Here is a 21,141-nt window from a genome sequence, read left to right on the forward strand (position 1 = left end):
AATTGGGGCGTGAGATCATTTTAGCCCAGGTACCAACTTAAAAATCCAATATGGTTTATGGACCACCTTCTTGTGTGAGAATTGAGCTAAATAACAATGGATTTTATGTGTCAATCTTAGAATTAAATTTTACTTCCTTATCGATGTTTGTGTGCAAGAAAAATGCAATGCATGTCAGGTTTGGAACTTGTGCTTTTTGTTTTGATTTGAGGCACACGATCTTATGATATGCTTTACTCCAGGTAGTTCAAAAGTCTTTAAACGGATTGTGAAATTGAAACAAGATTTATTTTTCTTGTGATACGGGTCATGTGATATAGCATTTAGAAACAGGAAATATGAGTGGATTTGATCAGAACTTTGATCAGATTTTCTTTTTATTGCTGACCCATTAATCTACAAAGAACCACATACAGTGTAAGTACTTTTGCTTGTGCATTATATTTCTGTGTGTTTCTCTTTTAATTGTATTGTTTTCATTTGCCTGTAATCTGTCCACTTTAAATGCTAACAATTATAATCTCAAATGTTAAAACAAAAAAATATTTCTGTAAATTTTTGGGGGCTACATGGATATGGAAAGCAAAGATAATAACCAAAGCATACACCATTTTCATTTATTTTTTAGTTATCAAATTTGTAGATTTTTAAAATATTTTTTATACACAGACATGAAATAAGAAAAAGTATATAGGCATAACACTCTTTTATCATCATACATAGTTATAATTTACTTGAAATTTATATGATTATATTTATGCTTTTTAAGGTATTTCAAGGCAGGAAAAAAAAATAATATTTATTTTTCAGGGCTACTTTTCAAGCTTGACTGCATAAAAATAACACTCTAAAATTTGTTTTGCATTGAACTCTATGCAAATTTACGGGGGCTCTTTTCTGATTTTCGGGGGCTCTTTTGGGCATTTCGGGGGGCAAATTCGCCCTGAGTCCCCGTGTATTGTTTTCACTGTTTCAAGGTGAATTTAAACACAAAGAATTTCTTATCACTTGAAACTATTCCATGGACATAAAGAAACTTGCATGTCTGTCAATTTTTTTTCTTTTGATATATTGTTGACACTATACCGAGACAGACCAAATTGATATTAACTTTTGATATTTCTACAAGTGTTGGGGCATGTACCTGTAAGTGTGTTGCCTATTCTACTAAAAAAGGACGATGACAAACGCCCACGCAGGAAGACCTTGAGTGCGAAGAAGCGTGTATACCCCATTTCAGTTGTGGGAGAATGCCATTATTTCACCCAGATAAGTTGGTGACACCCTAGCAACTGTACGTAATCGATATGTAATTGTCTTCCTCAGCACATGGGCAGTTAAAGAGAAGGTCGAGTTCTGGGAAGAGGTGAAAAATACTTTGTGAGCGTTATCATTGCATTTTGCAAGTGTGGGAGAACATCAGATAAAAGATGTTCCCTAAAAAGCATGGCTCTTTGAATGCCTTGATATTCTAGATATGGCATGTAACATACAAATTGGGACAGATTTTGCGCTGCGTGTTTGTGTAGTCCCATATACATCTTTCTGTGTACAGTGCTTGTAACTTAAAATACTAAGACTGGGCCAAATTCCTTATCATTTTGATGACTCCAGAACCTTGCAGTACACACCAATACTTATATGCTAGACAATCAGCCTCTTCTGATCGATTCCACACCATTTCTTTCACATTCAATTGCATTACGATTTACCAGAACACAACTTTATCTTTAACTTGACACTGAGTACAAGCCTTGAAGTATTGAGTGTATGGCGTGCATCTACTTATAAAAAGGGATATTTCTGAGATGCCATGTTTCAAATTAAACATAAAAGCAGGAGTACTAATAACCAAAGACTTTAGGAAGTGCGTAGAGCTGTCATATCATTAACAAGGACAGATGTTTGTTTGTAGTAGCAGTAATCGTGGTTGTACAGTATCAGAAACATTGATGATTTTGCAATTGAGTGGGTCTACAAGAGTGAGAGAGAGAGAGAGAGAGAGAGAGAGAGGGAGAGAGAGAGAGAGAGGGAGGGGGGAGAGAGAGAGGGAGGGAGAGAGAGAGAGAGGGAGAGAGAGAGGGAGGGAGAGAGAGAGGGAGGGAGAGGGAGAGAGAGAGGGAGAGAGAGAGGGAGAGAGAGAGAGAGGGAGGGAGAGAGAGAGAGGGGGAGAGAGGGAGAGAGGGAGAGAGAGAGAGAGGGAGGGAGAGAGAGAGGGAGGGAGAGGGAGAGAGAGAGGGAGAGAGAGAGGGAGGGAGAGAGAGAGGGGGAGAGAGGGAGAGAGGGAGAGAGAGAGAGAGAGGGAGAGAGAGAGAGAGAGAGAGGTAAGTGGGAGAGGGAGTGGGATGTTATCAATTGTGAAACACTAAAACCTTGCCCTTTTTTCTTATTTCTGCATGTGTTTACAAAAAAACATTTTGTTCAAATGATTATTTATTAAAATTTTAAGTTTATAAGTGAAAGTGACATTTTCTAGGGGTGATCCTCATACATTTTAAAGGAGTTTTCCAGAGCTCATCTGTTTAATCCAGTCAAAGCTAAATTGACCTGTGCAATAAACTGCTCTATTTCACACCTACCGAGCTAGCTGACTTGCCCCTTAAAGAATTAAAACGTCTCAAACGACTGAGCAGTCAATGCCAATTTGCCAGCGGACTGCGCTCAAGTTCAACTCGTAAAGGTTCAGTTACTTTCAGAATTGGATTTGGTCATGGAGAAGCCTGTGGACAATATCATTATTATTATTATTATTGGTAGTAGTAGTTGTGGTGGTACATGTAGTAGAAATAGTAGTAGTGGTGGTAATAGAAGTAGTAGTAGTGGTAGAAGTAGTAGTAGTAGTATTGGTGGTGGTAGTAGTAGTGGAAGTGGTAGTAGTAGTAGTGGTGGTGGTTGTAGAAGTGGTAGTAGTAGTAGTAGCAGCAGCAAATCTGATTGCATAGGATAGCCCCATCAGTGACATGCACTCTTCACCCAGGGAGCCCTGGTTAAAAGAAGGATATCAGATGCAATACTAACAAAAAAGAAACAAAGCCACAACATTTACAAATGCACTAAGTTGTTGGTCCTGATATATTGGAACTTGAAATTCATGGTCTATGCATTCACCAGAATGAAGAAATTTAGGACTGGGCTCTTGTTGAAGGAAGGAATTAGTATGTATGTCATTCCCATTGCCTGATTGCATATTGAATTTTTCTTGCTAAGGTGACTCCAAGCTAAGTGCATTTCATAATAGAAAATTGAGAAAATTAAAAATGTATGTGCATTGAGTGATATTCAGGGGCACTGCAGCTTTCAAGTTTCATGAAAAATTGAATACACAAACTACCGTATTTGAGAAGAGCACTAAAACAGAGACTCATCAAAAATATTTCCCCCTTATAGCCAGTATATGACATAATTCATTTACCAAAGCTCTTTTCTTTTCATATCACTCATTGTAATAGTGAAAGTCCCCTTGGTGTGATGTGTACAATTTTATGCAAGTCATTTATTTTTAACCAGAATCCTTTTTCCAGGGCTAAGGCTCTTTCTCTGCTCTGGTGTGTTTTGGCAAAGATAGTAGTTGTAGTGACTGCCATTTTCAAACATCCATGAATTCTCATTATTTATCAAAGTTTTTTCAAAGTTATACCGAACCAACCCATGCCCTGTTTCATAAAACTTTTGATCTGTTACAAGTGTCACATTTCTGCCAATCAAAGTCAACGATTTCAGTAGCTTATATTATAACTTATACGATACTTGTGCATTAAGTAATGTGTACAAGTATGCTTGTAAGCTATATTTATTTGTGAATGTACTTTCTAATTCGATCCTTTTAGAATGAGAACTTGCCTGTAGGATTCTATACACATGTATTTCTAAAATAATGAAAACTATTTAATTTATCATAGATTGTTGTAAAATACTGCTGATTATTCCTCCCCCCCCCCCCCCAAGGTTTTAACTTACCTTAGTCTGGTTTTCTTGAGACAAATCAGTGATTAATTTGCAGAAAAATCACCATGTAGTTGACTTTGGGATTACTGGGGGATAAGAAGCTATCACTTTACCAATACAGGAAATGTTTGATGGAGTATCACTTACCGATCAATCGCAGGAAATAATTGATTTTCAGCCCTTCTCGCATGCCCATAGCATTGGTTTCAGTTACAAGGTAAAGATCCCCTATCGCCTTCCAGACTTTATGCATTAATAATACGGTAGCCCTTTTCACACAAGAGCAGACCTTGTATACAATAATCTTGTACTGTATACTAAAGGGCCGACATTGATGGTATTGTAAAAGTGGCATATACATGATGAGATATACATGTACAGTGGAACATCAGTATAAAGTGCTCTTGAGTTATCTGTTATAACAAGGTGATTTTGCTGGTCCTAGCTTATAAAAAAATATGAAAAAGTAATTTCCTTGGTCCCAATGACCTTGTTATAACGAGTTTCCATTGTACACTGTGTTTTACAAGCTACTGTGGTATCAAAATATTTGTTGGGGTCTGGGGAGAGAGAAAGAGACAAAAAAGAGATTATTTAAAATCCCTTTACAAATGTGCCTATTATTAGTAGTAATATTATTACACATATCTCATGTAGATAAATTTGAAAAAATACAGTCAAGGCTGATGTAGGAATAGTGCTTGATAACAGTTCTTGACATGTAAATCCAGTAAAAAACAATATTTTCACTGTTTGTCTATAAACAGAATGAGCTTCTCCCACAAGCCACTGAGGCAAATAAATACATTCAAAACCGAAGTGAGACTGATGCTCGTTACTAGTTCTTGAAATTGCAATTAGTACTGATATTATTCTATTATTTTGACTTTTCACTGTCTGTCTAACAGAATAACCTTATCTCACAAGCCACTGAAGCAAAGTAATACATTCAAGACTCAAGTGAGGCTAATGCTTGTTAATGTTCATATCAATATTCTTAAATGAATGATACACGCCATTAAAACTAATACAACAACAACACATTCTTGAAATATAAATGCAATAATTATTATATTATTAATTTGTTTGTCTTTTCACTTTCTCCCTAACAGAATGAGCTTATCTCACAAGCCACTGAGGCAACTCTCGGTGTCCAACGAAGACTTGCACAATGGGGCCACCAACGGCAAGGCCAGTGGCCCGAGGGATAAGGCAGGTGGCCCCAACAACACGAACTCCAAAGGAAGAGGGTCGAGCCAATCAGAGTCGCATACCGGTACATTCACGGGGACAAGCTCAAGTTCTAGTGTAAGTAGTAAAACTTTTTCTGAATCACAGATCTCGAAGTCATGAAAAGGCACTTAATATCAACAAACATGGTCTAGAACTTCAACAACTCCAAATGACAAAATAATCCCAGCTATGAATGTTTTTTTTAGCATTTGATAGCCCAAAACTTGCAAATTTTCAGCACTAAAAAATAAATATTAAAACAAATTTGCCTATACCGATCAAAGGTACAACGGTGTCGCTCCGATCTTCCGATTCGATCAGAGCCCCAACTTACAATGTTAGGCATAAGCATGTAGCTAAAGCCGAAGTAGGCTCACAGTTGGGGTCATACTCCAAAATCAGAGTTTGTTTTAACTGTTCACTGAGAGTGTATTTAAATTGCAATATCTCTTTGGTGAACTAATATTTGAAGCTCATATTTTGAAGTATAGCCCTTATGTCATTGCCTTACGTCAAGAGAAAAACATGTTTTTGTGATTACTGATTAGTACACTTTATTTCTTTGATTTAGGGTTGATAAAGCAAAATACTTGCATTTCTCTAAGTCTAAAAGCTGCAATGTTTACATGAAGTAATAAACAGATAAGGAAGGCAAATAATGTTGATGTACATGTCGATGTCATCTGGCTATGAGTATATGATATTCATGCAAGTCGGCTTTTATTAGACTTTTCTCAACCCCGGTGAAATCTTTACATATTCAAGTCACATTCTATAAGTTTTTTATGTAAAACATACAAGTTATCTCTTAGTATTTTCTCTTCAATGTAATGTTTGACGTTACTCTTTAGAATGTAATTGTATTTGACCTTTGGTATTTTAAGTAAAATATTTAAAAATTCAGCTTGGCCTTCTCCTTGGCTCTAGATGTGTATTTAGGAGGTGAGACATTTCTCTCGCAACGTGATGGACGGCTTTGCAACTGTCTCCGTTAGGGATTTATTACATGTTTAATAGTGTGCTCAGGATTAGAGCTTGGTCGTACGCATCATTGGCAGTTATTGCTTCTATCCATCACAGTTTACATCTGGGGGTTTGTGGGAGTTCAATATTTATTGGATGTGAGCTGGAGAGAGACCGGCAGCGAGGTGTGGGATGATGTATGATTACATCCTCTGGATTTGCTCTGCCTGCTATGACTCTACTACCCCCTCCCCCCAATTCTTCTATTTTACCTTCCCTCCCCCTCCCATGTTGTGCTTTATTCTGTAATGTTCTCTTCACTTCACTTCTCTTAAATTTATACGACCCCCTTCCATTCTCATCTCCACTTGTGATGATGTATTAAATACATCCTGTGAATTTGCTCGGTCTGCTGTGAGGAGCCAATCTGCCCCCTATCTATCTAGCTACCAGTATTAGACAGCCCTTCCCTTTCCATTTGCGATAAACTGATGTCCATGTGTCGTAACATCCATTCTGTGGACTTAGTCTGTCTACTATGACTCTACCACCTTCTACCACATTTTATACATCCATCATGAAGCCCCCCCCCCCCCTCCCTTCCCTCTTCTCAAAATTGAAATTTGTAGGGCAAGATGAGTTACATGGTAATCCTGCCAATACCTCCTTGGTGCTATCGGTGAGTGGTGCTTTCAGCAAGTGGTACTATCAGCGCGTAGTGCTATTGCCTAATATAGTGCAACTACAAACAGATTCAGATTGTGATTGTTATCGTTTATGACTTTGATGAGTCATCTACATCCACAACCCCCCCCCCCCAAAAAAAAAAAAAAAAAAAAAAAAATGAAATACACAAGACCCTAAATGTAACATTAGGTTCATGACTCACCAGTTTATGAACCGAATTTCCTTCCTCTCAATATAAGACTATTCTCAATCCAAATTCTGCATATGCTATTTGTCCATGTTAACAAAGTCTTTGTTTCCAAGTCATTACCACCCCCACCCCCCCCCCCTTCATCTCATATACTTTCTAGTTCAGTATCCTCATCCCTCTGCCATTACCACCACAGCTTTCTCTTTTGACAGACATAAATTATTGTCAAAAATATATCTTTCTGGAGGCAAGGATGATGGGCAAAAGTAACCCTTTGAGATGTGAGAAGGATGATCCCCTTGATTGGTCAAGTAGCCGAGAGCTGCATCCACACTGCAACCGAAAACCATAGATTTTTCTCACATTCCACAAACGTGACAAAAAATTGAAATAAAAAATCCACCTCTGGAGTGAGTGGAGTGTGGTTTTGTTAAATGCCTTCCGAAGTTTCACCAATTTTTAGCAGTGTAAATGCAAACTTTGATACGATACCAGTTTTTGCTCACGTGACTCTCCTCGCTTCCGTGCTAATGCATGTAGGGCACCGACGACTCGCGCGTGCGGTATGAGTAAACTTTAACAATTTTTAATGGTTTTTCCAGTAATGGTAGACCAAAAATCAATGATTTTTCGAATTTGTGTTTGGGATGTGTAAATGGGCTTGTGGTGTATACCCCCCTGTGATCCCCAGGGGCTCGTTTCCTATTATCTCACCAGGGATCGTCTTTCTTTTCCGATGACAAGCCAGAGAGCAAAAAAATGTGGGTCAAAACAAATAGGGAGCTCTCTCCCAGATCCCCGTGGTGCCATGAGCGCCGCTTGGGTTACAGTGTGTGAAAAAGGAGTAAAAAGAAACGATGGAAGACCCATTTTTTATATGAAAAGTCGTGATGGTGCATTTTGCTTACTCGAGGTCGATACTAGCACGTTTGATTCTGATGCGATGGCTTTTTGTTTACCTGTGCTACAGTTTTGCATGCCAAAAATACCCTGAAGGATTTGTTTAGGATGAATTTAACACAACAGATAACATTTTACAACAAATACATATGGGGGCAGGATGTAGGCACGAAAAAATACTGTTTTAGCTCTTCACCCCCCCCCCCCCCCCCCTCTTAGTCCATAAATTCTCCTCTACAATATAATAGTAAAATCAGAAGGGAAAAAACAAAATGACACAAGCTGTCAACATTGACCTTTTGGGTTCTCACACCAAGAAACTGTTAAATTTCAGTGTTGTATTATTAAATTACAATATATTTCAGGGCAACAAAACATTTGTGAGTCTACTCGTGGAATTAGCAAATGTTTCTTGTACACAAAAGTTTCTGGTTTGACAGTATGCAAGCATTTTATTTGAGATGCCACTCCACAACACGAACACGCACATGTGGGTTCTAATGCAGCGATTGTCAGGGAGATACAGTGAAAGGTATATTTTACGAGTTTGAGAAAAAAAAGATCCAGTATCAAAATCTACCACCAGCATATCTTAGGCCTCGTCATGAGCAATAGAATGAGGGTCGAAAGAGTTTAGGGTGAGGATAAGGTCGAGGATCTTTGTATATCATAACAATACACTTTCCACTGTATAGGCTACATGTGCATTGTTGTTGCTTTATTCTCTGTATTATTGAGATATGCATATCATTTACATGCAGGCTATGGTTCGAGTGCTATTCTGTACTTTGTTGTTTTGAAACATTTTTTTCCATCATCATGATAATATACACAAAGATAAAAGCTGGAATATCATAACAGATAACAATATCAATATTTAATATATAAATTGACATAATAACATTCAAACTATAGAGAAATTATGCAAGTTTAAACCATAGTGCAGAGGGAAAATGGTGCATTTGTCATTTAAGCCAATAAGGCTTGACTATTGAATGCACATTTAAAATGCTGACTCAGCAAATCAAAGCTAAATCAGATGAGATTGCTCGCACTGTCTCTAGACAGGTCGACTTCACGACGAAAGAAGATATTTGTTGAGTGCGGAGTCGATAGACGTACACGTACATCTAAATTGACCTGAGTCATTCATGAACATGTATGCTGACTGTCCAATTTAAGTGCTAATAGGGGTTTGTTTGCGCTTTCATCAAGTTCCATTTGCGACCTGATGCTTTGATTTTCAAAACAGCAACGTTTGGATTTCAAAACAGTGACACTTTGAGTTGAAAACAGAGTACAGGGTACATGACCAAGTGTTGGAATGTTCTGTTATTTTCTTCTTCCAATTAATTTGTTATCCACCTGTAGGCCCACAAGGTTGGTTATTTCAATATAATAGTTTGATTTTATGGGAACAATCTTAAAAATCCCAATTAGTTATATTGGGAGGAGAGACCCAGGTTTTTGCAGAAAATGAGATACTTGATACTCGTTGGTCATGCAATTTGGATCTTTTTTTCTTTAAATTTTTTTTTATTTGATACAGTTTAATTGTGAACTTAATTGGGTTCATTAATGTTTAACTGTGGACACAAAAATTTGGTTTCATTTTCAGACAATTTATACTCTCTTTTGATAGAGATGTGAGTCCCTACATCGTGTGGACCATCCGGTATGGTGAACCTTTTGAAATGAAAAAATATTATCTGTTCTGTACTTCCTTAATTTGCTTTTGCCAGATGGTTTTCATGGATATTTTCTTAATCCTGATTTGCAACTTAAAAACAAATAGATGGGTCCTGCATTCTTGAATTTGACAAATGTATTCCTTGAATAGACAGAGCATCATACCTGCATAGCAAGTTCACTTATTTCATAGACCTATTACTTGGGATGTACATGTATTTTGTTCATGTATTTCCTACATATACATAGGAAATGCATACAGTGGTAAACAGGGACTGGATCCAGACACATCGAGTATGTGGTCTGCCTCCCTCTACTGACTATAGTCTGTCCAATCTTGGTTCATATCTCATGCATGTAGATTTGAGCCGAGTTCTCTTTTGAGAAGACGTGCACAAGGAGGATATCACTGCATTGCATCCATTATGCAAAATTTATGTTATGAACAGTTTAATATGAAAAAGAGATAAGATAATGACTCTTGCTTTGCGTGCCCTCTATTTCATGAATGCACATATATTGCAGTATCTAATGAGGTTTTTGATAAAAAGCTTATGCAGTAAGATCTCTTATCAAAACTTTGACCAGATGAATTTCAGTTTGGTATAAAATCAAATCAGTTTCAGCTGAAAAATGAATACATATAGAAGTAATAGGCCCATGATAGTGGTGTATTAAATAATATTTTATCCATGAATCAAGTCCAGTTAAATATATATTTCATCGTAATCATTAATCAGTTAGTTATCTATTGTGGAGACAAAGTTCATGTATTTGTTGAAACAGATTGCCTAGCTCTCCAAGGACAATTTAGCATTTCAAGGTGGAAACAAAATTACCAAGCACTAATTCAAAGTCCATTCTGCACGAAAAAGATAGCATTCCCAAGAAAAGAGGAAAAAAATAATCAAAAGATTCCACAGGAAAGATTGTTGATCCGAATGTTTAACGATCCCAAATTAACCATTTCCTTATTTGCTTGTATTTGTTTTACGTCAGAGTCTCGCTGACTCAAATTCCAGCTAATTCCCTCCCTTTTATTTGCTGTGTCCTCTTGAAACCTTGATTACAAAAACAGTTTATATGGCCTCTACAATCACTGCCGAATACGTGAGGAACATCTCATAAACACCTCTCCGGTTGTTGGAGAGAGGATGTACGTCGTGTGCCATGCGGGATCGCAGCTTCGAACTTTAATCCGGATCCCCCTACGATTAATAGCAACGTTTCCTGGTTCGAGACACCTAATTAAGATACAGCGAGGGAACTTTAACGAGGGAATAAAATAGAGAAGACCTTCAGCGTCCTGTGAATCACTCCTACAATAATAAGTCACCTGACTTTTCTCCCAGAGAAAAGAGAAACATTTCACACTCAAATCTTCTTCTATCTATAGATTTGATTGCCCCCCTCCCCTGACTCCTACGGAGGCGACACACTGCAACCGCACTCGCTAATTAGTCCATTCATTGAGGGGAAGGTATCTGTTTGGCATTCATGTGCAGTAAATCGAGACTGATAAGAACGATTCCGAGAGCTAGCCTGGAAATTTTTTATCAGGGTGTGTAATAGCATATTAGGCTTCTGTCCTAAATGACGATACTACAGAGGAATCACAGAGTACTCTTGATTTCGGACGAGGAAAGAAACTGATGCAGCAGAAAGACCTTTTGTTGAAGTTTTGCATAAAGTTGGACAATTTGTGATACTTATACAAGCAGATAGTATGGTGTTCCGGTAACATATACAGACAGGAAGAGCACTGTGTCATATATGCCACAGTTTCACATGCTTGTGACTGTATATTCTGGTCGATGCACGTGTTTGTTTGAAAGACCTCATTTTCATACGAACTGCACCATTGTCATGGAAACCTGGAGAGCGGCCAACTGAATAGTTGCATCACGTGTTGGAGAATCGCTCCTGGCCTGGCTGCTGTACTCTTTTTTGCAACCAATTATTCTTTAATAATGAGGATTAAACCTGTATGGACATTTGATGTAGCTTCTGTTAGATGACCATTTCCTGGGATTTAGTGAGGAATAATTAGCCAACTTGTCCAGCTTGGATATAGCACTTACTGCCAATACTTGTTCAGGAAAGGCTGCACATGTTGCTTGGAAACTTTTTTTTGGAGTGCCGTCATGTTACTCGAGAGACAGGTGTATTGACTAATGTCGGACTTCTTAAATGAATGAGATATTTGAGAGCTTTTTGGACATTGCTTATTTATAGTACACAAGTTTTTGTAAATGTGGCTAACTCTTTTCATGATTGGTCTGCTGTGTTGCTCATGCAAGTACTGACGGGGGTCATCATCATTCCCAATTATGGTGTAATATAAACGTAGGTGTTTGCCAGTAGACTTTATATTTAGATATTTCATTTTGGCTGAGGGTCCAAATTGGCCTACATGGCTTTTCCGAGCTTTATTCATCTCTCCAGCACAGTAAATCATTCCCTCAGAATCATGTTTGGATGAAACACACATGTATGTATTACTATTGTCAGCACCTTGCATCTAGTGGACATCGGTACTTCTGTAGCATATTACATGAAACAGGAATAATATAAATATTTTAAAACCTTATTTCTTCAAATGTTACATGTAGCTGTGGTGAAAAACTCCACAAAATATTAGCACTTCTTCATCACATACCTATTGGGATTGTGTCTCGTTGTTTCTTATATGGTGCATTTGCATACTTGCGTGTTGTACATGTAGGTGTTAGCATAAAGTTGCTTCTTATTTAATACATGCACAAGGGATTTGACAAAGGCAACTCAAGGATTCCGGATATAGGAAGGTAAAGGATATTCCCAAAGCTTATTGAAAGTCATTACTCAGTCACTGGCATCTGGGTGTACAGGAGAGGTCACAAATTGGAGGATTTGGACTACATGAATGTGCAAGTCTGGACTGCTCATCGGAGGGAATAAATCTGAAATAGATGTGGACCAAAACTGATCTAAATCTGAAATAAATAGTTGGACCATGTAATAACTAAGATCTGGACTTTACATCTGCATGTGACTAAGGATCAAACCTGAACTGAACCTGGACCTAACGTGGACTATATCTGGACTTAATCTGGACTACATCTGCAGGAAATTGAGGATCAAACCTGAACTGAACCTGGACTTAACGTGGACTATATCTGGACTTAATCTAGACTACATCTGCGGGAGACTGAGGATCGAACCTGAACTGAACCTGGACTTAACGTGGACTATATCTGGCCTATATCTTGAATAAATCTGGACTAGATCTGGAGTACCGGTAGTTCTGGACTAGATCTGGAGTAGATCTGAACTAATCCGGATTAGACCCGAACCAAGTCTGGACTAGATGTTGGAGACTCTGTTTCAGAAATGGCTCACTTGTGGGAGCGAGGAGAAAAGGAATACCATGATGGGGCTCTGGTATGAGGTAAGATACACCTGCTTATAAGGGCCAACTGTGGAGAAAGGCCATACCTATTTTGTTTTCTTCTTTTGTATTTCATGTTTTATCGATCCTTTTCATTTCAAATTAAACATCACAAATAATTAACATAAATTTTGATGGATCTTGTACATAATAAAATGTAACTGACTCGAACTGTACACATGTCTATTAAACATACATAAAATACATAATAAAATGACTTGTTGTCAATTGCATTATCATGAGCTTGAATGGAGTCAAGCTCAACAGGGTCTTCTTTCCCTGCTGATTCTGCCAAGCCTACTCCCTTGGCTGTGGTTGGAGAGATTGTTCATACATGTATATTGATTGTTTTTACTCTCTCCTTCGTTGAACAAGGCATTCCCCATAGTCTTATAGATTTTCCTGTATATGTTTGGTTAAAATGGAATTAACGGTACATGTTTTGTTTTTAATCCTATCTAGTCAGTCACCAAAGAGACTCTGCCAACATCTTCCCTAATATTGGCCCAGGTATTACATTAAACAGCCGTAACCCTGCCCCAGGCTTATCAAACATAGCAACAAATGGCAGGACACAGCCTGCATTCTGTTTTTATAAATTCAGCAGTAAATTCATGGATAAAAGGAACAGTTGTAAACTGGTCTATTCCCCTACATGCAATTTCATGTCATGTTTTCGCAAAGTGAACATGAAGGTAAGGCAAGGACTTGTCTATCACACATTCACATGAATCATTCTGGGAGGGAGAGAACATCCCCACCGAACAGAGGGAGTGCAAGAGACTCGAGGGGAACACAAGAAGTCTGTCACCACCGTGACTTGTTACACCGAGGTCTGCGGCTCGGGAAGGAAGGGAGGCTTGGTCCCAATTTCCCCACAGCCTCCCCGATCCGATGTTCCTTCGGCATCGATGCTCCCTCAGTTCGGGCTAATCCTGTCACGTCTACGAAGACGCTACTGTTGGCGTGAGATTATAAAATGTGAAGGGATAAAGCCAGGTGAGGATGGAATTCTCTCGGCGTTGATGATCGTAAAAGTTGTCCACCCGAGAGCTGAAAAGGCGTTAGGTCATATCCTGCAACACGGAGCTGACGACCTTCTGACTCTCAGCAGACTGAGCAACGATCTTTTGTTGAGATGAGATTGAATCATAAGGGATTAGACAACATCTCAGTCAAGGACGTGAAATTCGCCTAGAAATAATTGCACAAGCAAGAATTAGATAGGGTTAGGCACTTTGGACTTGTGATTCAACGATACAACAATCATTGTAGGATACATTTATGACTTTGAATAGTGCAGTTTACGTGTAGGTGCATAGCTCATAATACCCTCAAATACAAAGAATGAATGAGAATACATAAATTAGAGTATTCCAATTTTTTTACAGATACACTGCAAAAGCAGTGCACAATACAGGGTGATTGATATTCAGAATCAAAATCATCAAATCGTCTGTTTCGAGGTAGAAAGCCATTAACTCCTATACTTTTACAAAGGCTGAATGCATTTCTATCTCTCAAGGATGAACTAACATGGAAATACCTCTTCTCATTGTCAACTAAATTAGATAAATAATGGGAGTTCAACAAGGGTATTCAATACTCCTTCACTCTGGTCACAGGAGTCGTTGTGATAGGATAATGGCCTGTGGCAAGATTTCAATCTACATTTGCCTCTCTCCACACAGGTGTTGTAAATGGGGATACCCGGTAGGAAGAAATTCCTAGAATGCATGAGCGCCTTATTAATGTAGCTCGGCTGAAGCAAGGGTAAAACTAGAATTTAAATCGTCACGAGGACGATTAAGGTGGTCTGTCTTCAAGTCTTATGATAGATTATAATATTTACTTTATTGAGAAAGGGAGAAGTTATATAGACATGTAAACAATGATGATCATCATGATGATGATGATGATGATCTTGATAGTAATGGTGATGACGATGATGATGATGATGATGATCATGATGATGTTGATGATTATCATCAACAGACCATGATGACATCAGACTGACAAAAATGAGAGAACATTTAGATAGTATATAGTCACAGCTACAACATACTCAAAAATCAACAAAAATCAAGCCGAAATAACGGCGATATTGCTCGCAAAAGACAAGATTTTGTAGAATCCAGATTTGAGAAAAAGTCATCTCCCATAAGGATTGCACGCAAAAAGTAATGGATCAAGTGATATTAGGGTAATAATAAAGTAAATATGGTTGTTTATTACATTATTTACGATTGTACGTGTTTTAATATTGAAAGGAGATGGTACAGTGAAAGGTCAAAAAGAAAAAAAAGTGAAGAAAACAAATTGTTGGAGACGCCCGGACTCGAACCAGGGACCTCGAGGTCGGAAGTCAAGTGCGTTACGGATATACCATAACATTTCCCAAAGAGATTACACGTAAACGGGAAATGGAATTCTCTAATCCCACTTTGGAAGTGAAATATGAGCATGATCCCGGCATCTGAATGAAAAATAAAGGGCACACTTATGATAGCTTATTGTCTCAGCTACAACATACTCAAAGCTCAGCGTAAATAAAGATAAAACGACGGAGATATTGCTCGCGAAAGACGAGAATGTAGAATCCAGTTTTGAGAAAAAGTCATGTCCCATAGAGAATACACGCAAAATGTGAAAAATTGACATGCCACCTTTAATCGCAAAAATACGCCATGATACCTTTGTCAAAATGAAATATTGTGTGGACTGCATTTGTAGAGAATTGTCTAAGCTAGATCATATCAAAATTTGGAAGAAAATTGATCATTGTTTACAGAGATACAGTCAATTTTCCACAAATATGCTGACGTCATAATATGCAAATTGAAATTTTGAGTTTGGAGGCCATTATGATGACGTCATGAGTTAATTGAGGGTCAAATGAGACATGAAATCATACCTCCAACTCATAATCTATTTAAATATGAAAGAAATTGGGGGTTATCTATCAATTCTGAAGAGTTGAAATGAATTTTGTATAGGCATGTTTTTGCCCATGTATTGTGGATACAGATAGCGCAGGTCGGCGCGTGCGTTCAACTTTGACAGCCGCTAATTGCAGTATTACTGGTCGGGAAAAGGTAAACAAGGTATCAAAATGCTTGGAAAAATGTAATAAATATGATAACAGAAAAAATTTGGCGATTCTATGTTGCAAAATGCCAGGACGCGTGGATACGCGCGGAAACGCGCGCGCATAATTACGCGCGCGCAAATTTTGAAAATGCTTAAAATGGCCTGAAACGTATGCAAAATTAATTTAGAACGAATTTGGCCATTTTAAAATTTTAATGCGCGCGTACGTGTGCGTCGAGGTGCGCGCGCGGAATTTTTTGACATTTTTCGTTGACCTTCGACCTGAAGTTGATGTATACCAAATATGGTTGATTTTTGATGACTTGTTATCGAGATATGATAATGACCTGATTTTTACAAAATGGCGCCTGGATGACGTCACGATGACCCCATGAACTTGAAAAAGTTAATTAGACTTGAAATCATAGGGCTTGATGACTGACAGAAATTCAAAGGAAATTGACCATGTCGATTTCGAGTAAACGTGTGCACAAAAAAGTGTACGGAAGAAATAAAAATAAAGAAATAAAGAAAGAATAAAGAAAGAAAATTCTAGCGAAATCAATAGGTGATCTGTCATCGACAGACCACCTAAATATGATGCAGGGCCCTCAGGGTGAACAGCAATAATTATAATGAGGGTAGCTACCCTGGTTAAACAAGACATATTATTATTGTTGTTATTATTGTTATCAGTAGTAGCACTAGCAGCAGCAGCAGTAGTTTTTTTTCTCAATTATTATTATTATTATTGCTGTTGTTGTTTATTAGGTGATACGTAACGAAGTCAACGTATCACCTTTTGATTTCGTCAAGATTTTTCTTTATTATTATTATTTATTTTTATTATTCTTCCTCGAATTTGTTCGCAGGATATCTCAAGACTGAATAAAGCCATTATCATGAAACTTTCAATGATGATAGATCTTAGTCTAACTTAGAACTGTGTGACTTTTCAGACAGTCAAGGTCATCGTGACGTCATCCAGGCGCCATTTTGTGAAAATCAACTTATGATCATATCTTCATAAAGGAAAGCCATTTTTCATTCATATTTATTATGATTAAACTCAATATCCGTCCGGTCAATTTCAAGTCAATAAATGCGCGCAAAAATGCGCGTACGCTTATGTCCGCGCGTTTACGCGCGCGAAAAAAATTAAAATGCTCCAAATCATCCCAATTTTTTTTTACATCCGTTTCAGGCCATATGGAGCATTTGATAAAAAAATTACGCACACGCGCATGCGCGCGCATTTTCGCGCGTACTGGCATTTTGCAATATAGAATCGCCGAATTTTTTCTGTCATTATATTTGATACATTTTTCCAAGCATTTTGATAACTTGTTCACCTTTTAATAACGCAATGAGCGTCCGTCAAAGTTGACAGCACGCGCAGATCTGCGTTATCTTTATCCACCATACATTGGCAAAAACATGCCTATACAAAATTCATTGTAACTGTTCAGAATGGATGGGAACTCCCAATATGTTTTCATATTTAGATAGATTATGAGTTGGAGATATGATTTCATGTCTCATTTGACCCTCAATTAACTCATGATGTCATCATAATGGCCTCCAAACTCAAAATTTCAATTTGCATATTATGACGTCAGCATATTTTTGGAAAATTAATTGTATCTCTGTAAATATGGATCAATTTTCTTTTAAATTTTGATATGTTCTAGCTGAGACAATTTGCTACAAGTATAGTTGCCACAATTTTTCATTTTGACTAAGGCATCAAGGCGTACTTTTGTGATTAAAGGAGGCATGTCAATTTTTCACATTTTGCGTGTATTCTCTATGGGACATGACTTTTTCTCAAAACTGGATTCTACACTCCTGTCTTTTGCGAGCGAAATCTCCCATATTTTAGCTTTGTTTTCGCTGAGCTTCGAATATGTTGTAGCTGAGACAATAAGCTATCACACGTGTGCCTTTTATATTTCGATCAGATGCCGGGATTATGCTCATATTTCACTTGCAAAGTAGGATTTCTGAATTCCATTTCCCGTTTACGTGTAATTAATCGCTATGGGAGATGTTTTGTTATATCGGTAACGCACTTGACTTCCAACCTCGAGATCCCTGGTTCGATTCCGGGTGTCTCCAACACTTTTTTTTTCACTTTTTTTTTCCTTTTGACCTTCACTGTACCATCTCCTTTGATTATTTAAACACGTAGATTCGCAAATAATGTCATAAATAACCCTTTTTACTTTATTATTACCCTATTTTCACTTAATCCATTACTTTTTGCGTGTAATCCCTATGGGAGATGACTTTTTTTTTCAAATCTGGATTCTACATTCCTGTCTTTTGCGAGCAATATCGCCGTTATTTCGGCTTGGATTTTGTTGATTTTTGAGTATGTTGTAGCTGAGACTATATGCTATCTAAATCAACCCTCTTTTTTTTCAATAAGATGTCAAAATCGCGCTTATGATCATGATCATGATCATCATGATCATGATCATCATGATCATCATTATCATAATGATGATAATCATTTATCAATTACATTTTCATTTCTTTGAATAAGATAAAAATCGTCAAAAGGTGTTCTTCATGATGTAAATTAGAGTCAAATGTGTAACTGGTTACTGCACAGGGTCAAAGGTCATATATTGTTTCAATCTATCTTCCCTAGATCCATGATGATCAAGGAGACACAATTTAATCTTGACATATGAATAGATCATAATGGGAGAAGCATATAAATGGGAGAAGCATTTTACAAAATAATATATCGTGTAATGCATTATTCGCTATGTAAACCACTATCATACGTATCACCTAATTCGTCTAAGTGACGAATTAAAGTCTAGTTATTGTTGTTGTTGAATTCTGAGTCTTCCAGAACTTTTCATAGGTTAGGACGGTGCAGAAATTTCCTGGTAGCTCCTTATCCTGATAGAAAAGTTCCAGCAGATTTTGACTCTGTATGGCAGATGTGATATGTGTAATCACACTCCTGCTACTTTGAGACACGCTTCTATACATGTACTTCAGTATCTTGGACTGGTTTCAAACTCAAACTCCACAGTCTACACTGTACGTTACTCTTTGTTATGATAAATCGCTCTGAAATTCCAAACAGAAACGTCAAAAGCGCAGCCGGATGAACAGTACAGGCCTTGACCCGTTGTTGTTATGACGTAAGAACGAGGAGCTCGACAAGAAAACAAGACAAAAGGAAGAAATGTTACGGCAAGTTGCATCCTGCATACTTCCCAAGACAAAATCCAATTAGTTGTTTTGGCAGTGAGTCTATTTATTTCTTTATTTGCTGTATTCATAGTCATACGTTTGAGACGTCCTTTGCCATGTTGTGGAAATATGTCAACCTGGTTTGATTTAGAAGAGGAAATGGGAGATTTAACGTCAGTGGTCATCTCTTGACCACTCATATGATCGCTGGTCATTTTGCCCCAGACTTCTGACACCGGTGTCATACATGTTGCAACAGGGGGGGGGGGGGGGATGAGGGGGAGCAGGGGCATATGCCCCTAATCAAATGGTGAGAAAGGGGGAAAAGACAAGATGAGGGGGAGGCATGTAGAGGTGTTGTGGTCTAGAGGTTACATCACTGGACTGTGGATCTTATGGTTCGCGGTCCCGCTGCGGCATCAATGTTGTTTGGCAAGACATTAGTCTACATTTGCCACTTTCACCCACAGGGGTACTCAGCGTAGCTCAGCTAATGCTGGTTTAATGATAGTACATTACTTAGAAACATTAGTATTAAGCGCTATAATATTTTTTACTATTATAAGTATTATTATGTAATCGGTTGATGATTGTACCCCCTTCCACATGCGCCCATACCCCATTTGACACAAATCCCCCCCTCCCCAATGGCTCGACCCATGCCATGCCACTGTATAGAACCCCTCTTGTGTTAGAGCAATTTCATTTGCCTTTTCACATATTACAAAAGAAAGAAAAAACTATATGGCTATGATAGCTTGTGATCAAAATGAACATTCAATTTAATAAAATGGGTGTTTGTTCTTTGATGTTCTGTATTGTATGAACAAACATTTCTGAGAAATGAGAAGCAAAAACATGTTTAAAAATGGGCTTGAAAGTAAACTCAGACTCATTAAGTCATTAACTTTGATGATTATTAAAGCAAAACATTTCTTGAAATTGCCACTAAGCCAAGGAAGCAATCGATCATGCATGTTTACTTTGCAATGTTGCTGCGTGACCATATTAAAGTGAATACAGGAAATAGGTATTATTCTAAGGATGCATATGACTTATTTTAGACCTGAACTTATTTTGGTTAAGTTTTTTTCAAGCTTAACTAGTGCACTCTAAGTTCATGGCTTTAAGGTTTTGGAATTTCAAGCAGATTTGTATGTTTCATGGTCAAATTGGCGTATGAGTTTGTCACTTATAATCTTTCCCATCGCTCTTTCTCTTTCTATTTATTTCTGCCCGTTTCATTCTTAGTCTGTCTGTGCGTGTGTTGGGGGGGGGCAGGGGTGCATGTGTGTGTGTCTCTCTCTTCCTCTCACCTTCCTCTCTCTCTCTCTCTCTCTCTCTGTCTCTCTCTGTCTTTAGACTAATTAGATGCACCAAGAAAAACAAATTTTCCGCCAAATCTTCACCTTGACCAGTGCTGTGCATATATATTGTACATTTCACATAAATAGTATGGATACGGTAGCCATAAACACACAAATTAATTTGTTAAAATTACAAAAACCTAATCATGTATTCAGTTATACATGTATATAAAAGTACTGTCAAAGATGATTATGGCACTCACCACTGTCTTTTATCGTTGGAAAGGAGGTATTCCTGGTTACATACTACATAAAGTATTGTATAGTCTCTTTTCTTGCTCGAGCCGACCAAAAATAACATGTTCTTGCGGTATACCGTTTCTCCTTTGAAGAAAACTGTGTTGAAGGGTTACAGCCTGGCTGCATTGTGACATACAGACGTCACAACTTGTTTTTCTTTCCATCTGATTCTCAACTGTTTTGACAGATTT

At 37.8% G+C, this 21,141-nt stretch overlaps 1 protein-coding gene across 5 annotated transcripts in view; it reads left to right on the top strand.

Moving 5' to 3' along the window:
• The first annotated feature begins 5,057 nt into the window (after positions 1-5,057).
• LOC115919031 (ras-specific guanine nucleotide-releasing factor RalGPS1-like) overlaps positions 5,058-21,141 on the top strand; it is a 55,149-nt gene continuing 39,065 nt past the window's right edge. For 4 of the 5 annotated variants that reach the window (XM_030997467.1, XM_030997465.1, XM_030997466.1 and 1 more), the window contains exon 1: positions 5,058-5,253. In XM_030997467.1, the coding sequence (XP_030853327.1) occupies positions 5,059-5,253 (195 nt within the window). In that variant the 5' untranslated portion in view covers position 5,058. Of the gene's footprint in view, positions 5,254-10,153; positions 13,038-21,141 lie in introns of those variants that run through there. The other variant, XM_030997469.1, reaches the window with a different exon arrangement.

Source organism: Strongylocentrotus purpuratus, unplaced genomic scaffold (assembly GCF_000002235.5).
Source record: "Strongylocentrotus purpuratus isolate Spur 01 unplaced genomic scaffold, Spur_5.0 spur5_scaffold_4, whole genome shotgun sequence".
Lineage (NCBI taxonomy): Eukaryota > Metazoa > Echinodermata > Echinoidea > Camarodonta > Strongylocentrotidae > Strongylocentrotus > Strongylocentrotus purpuratus.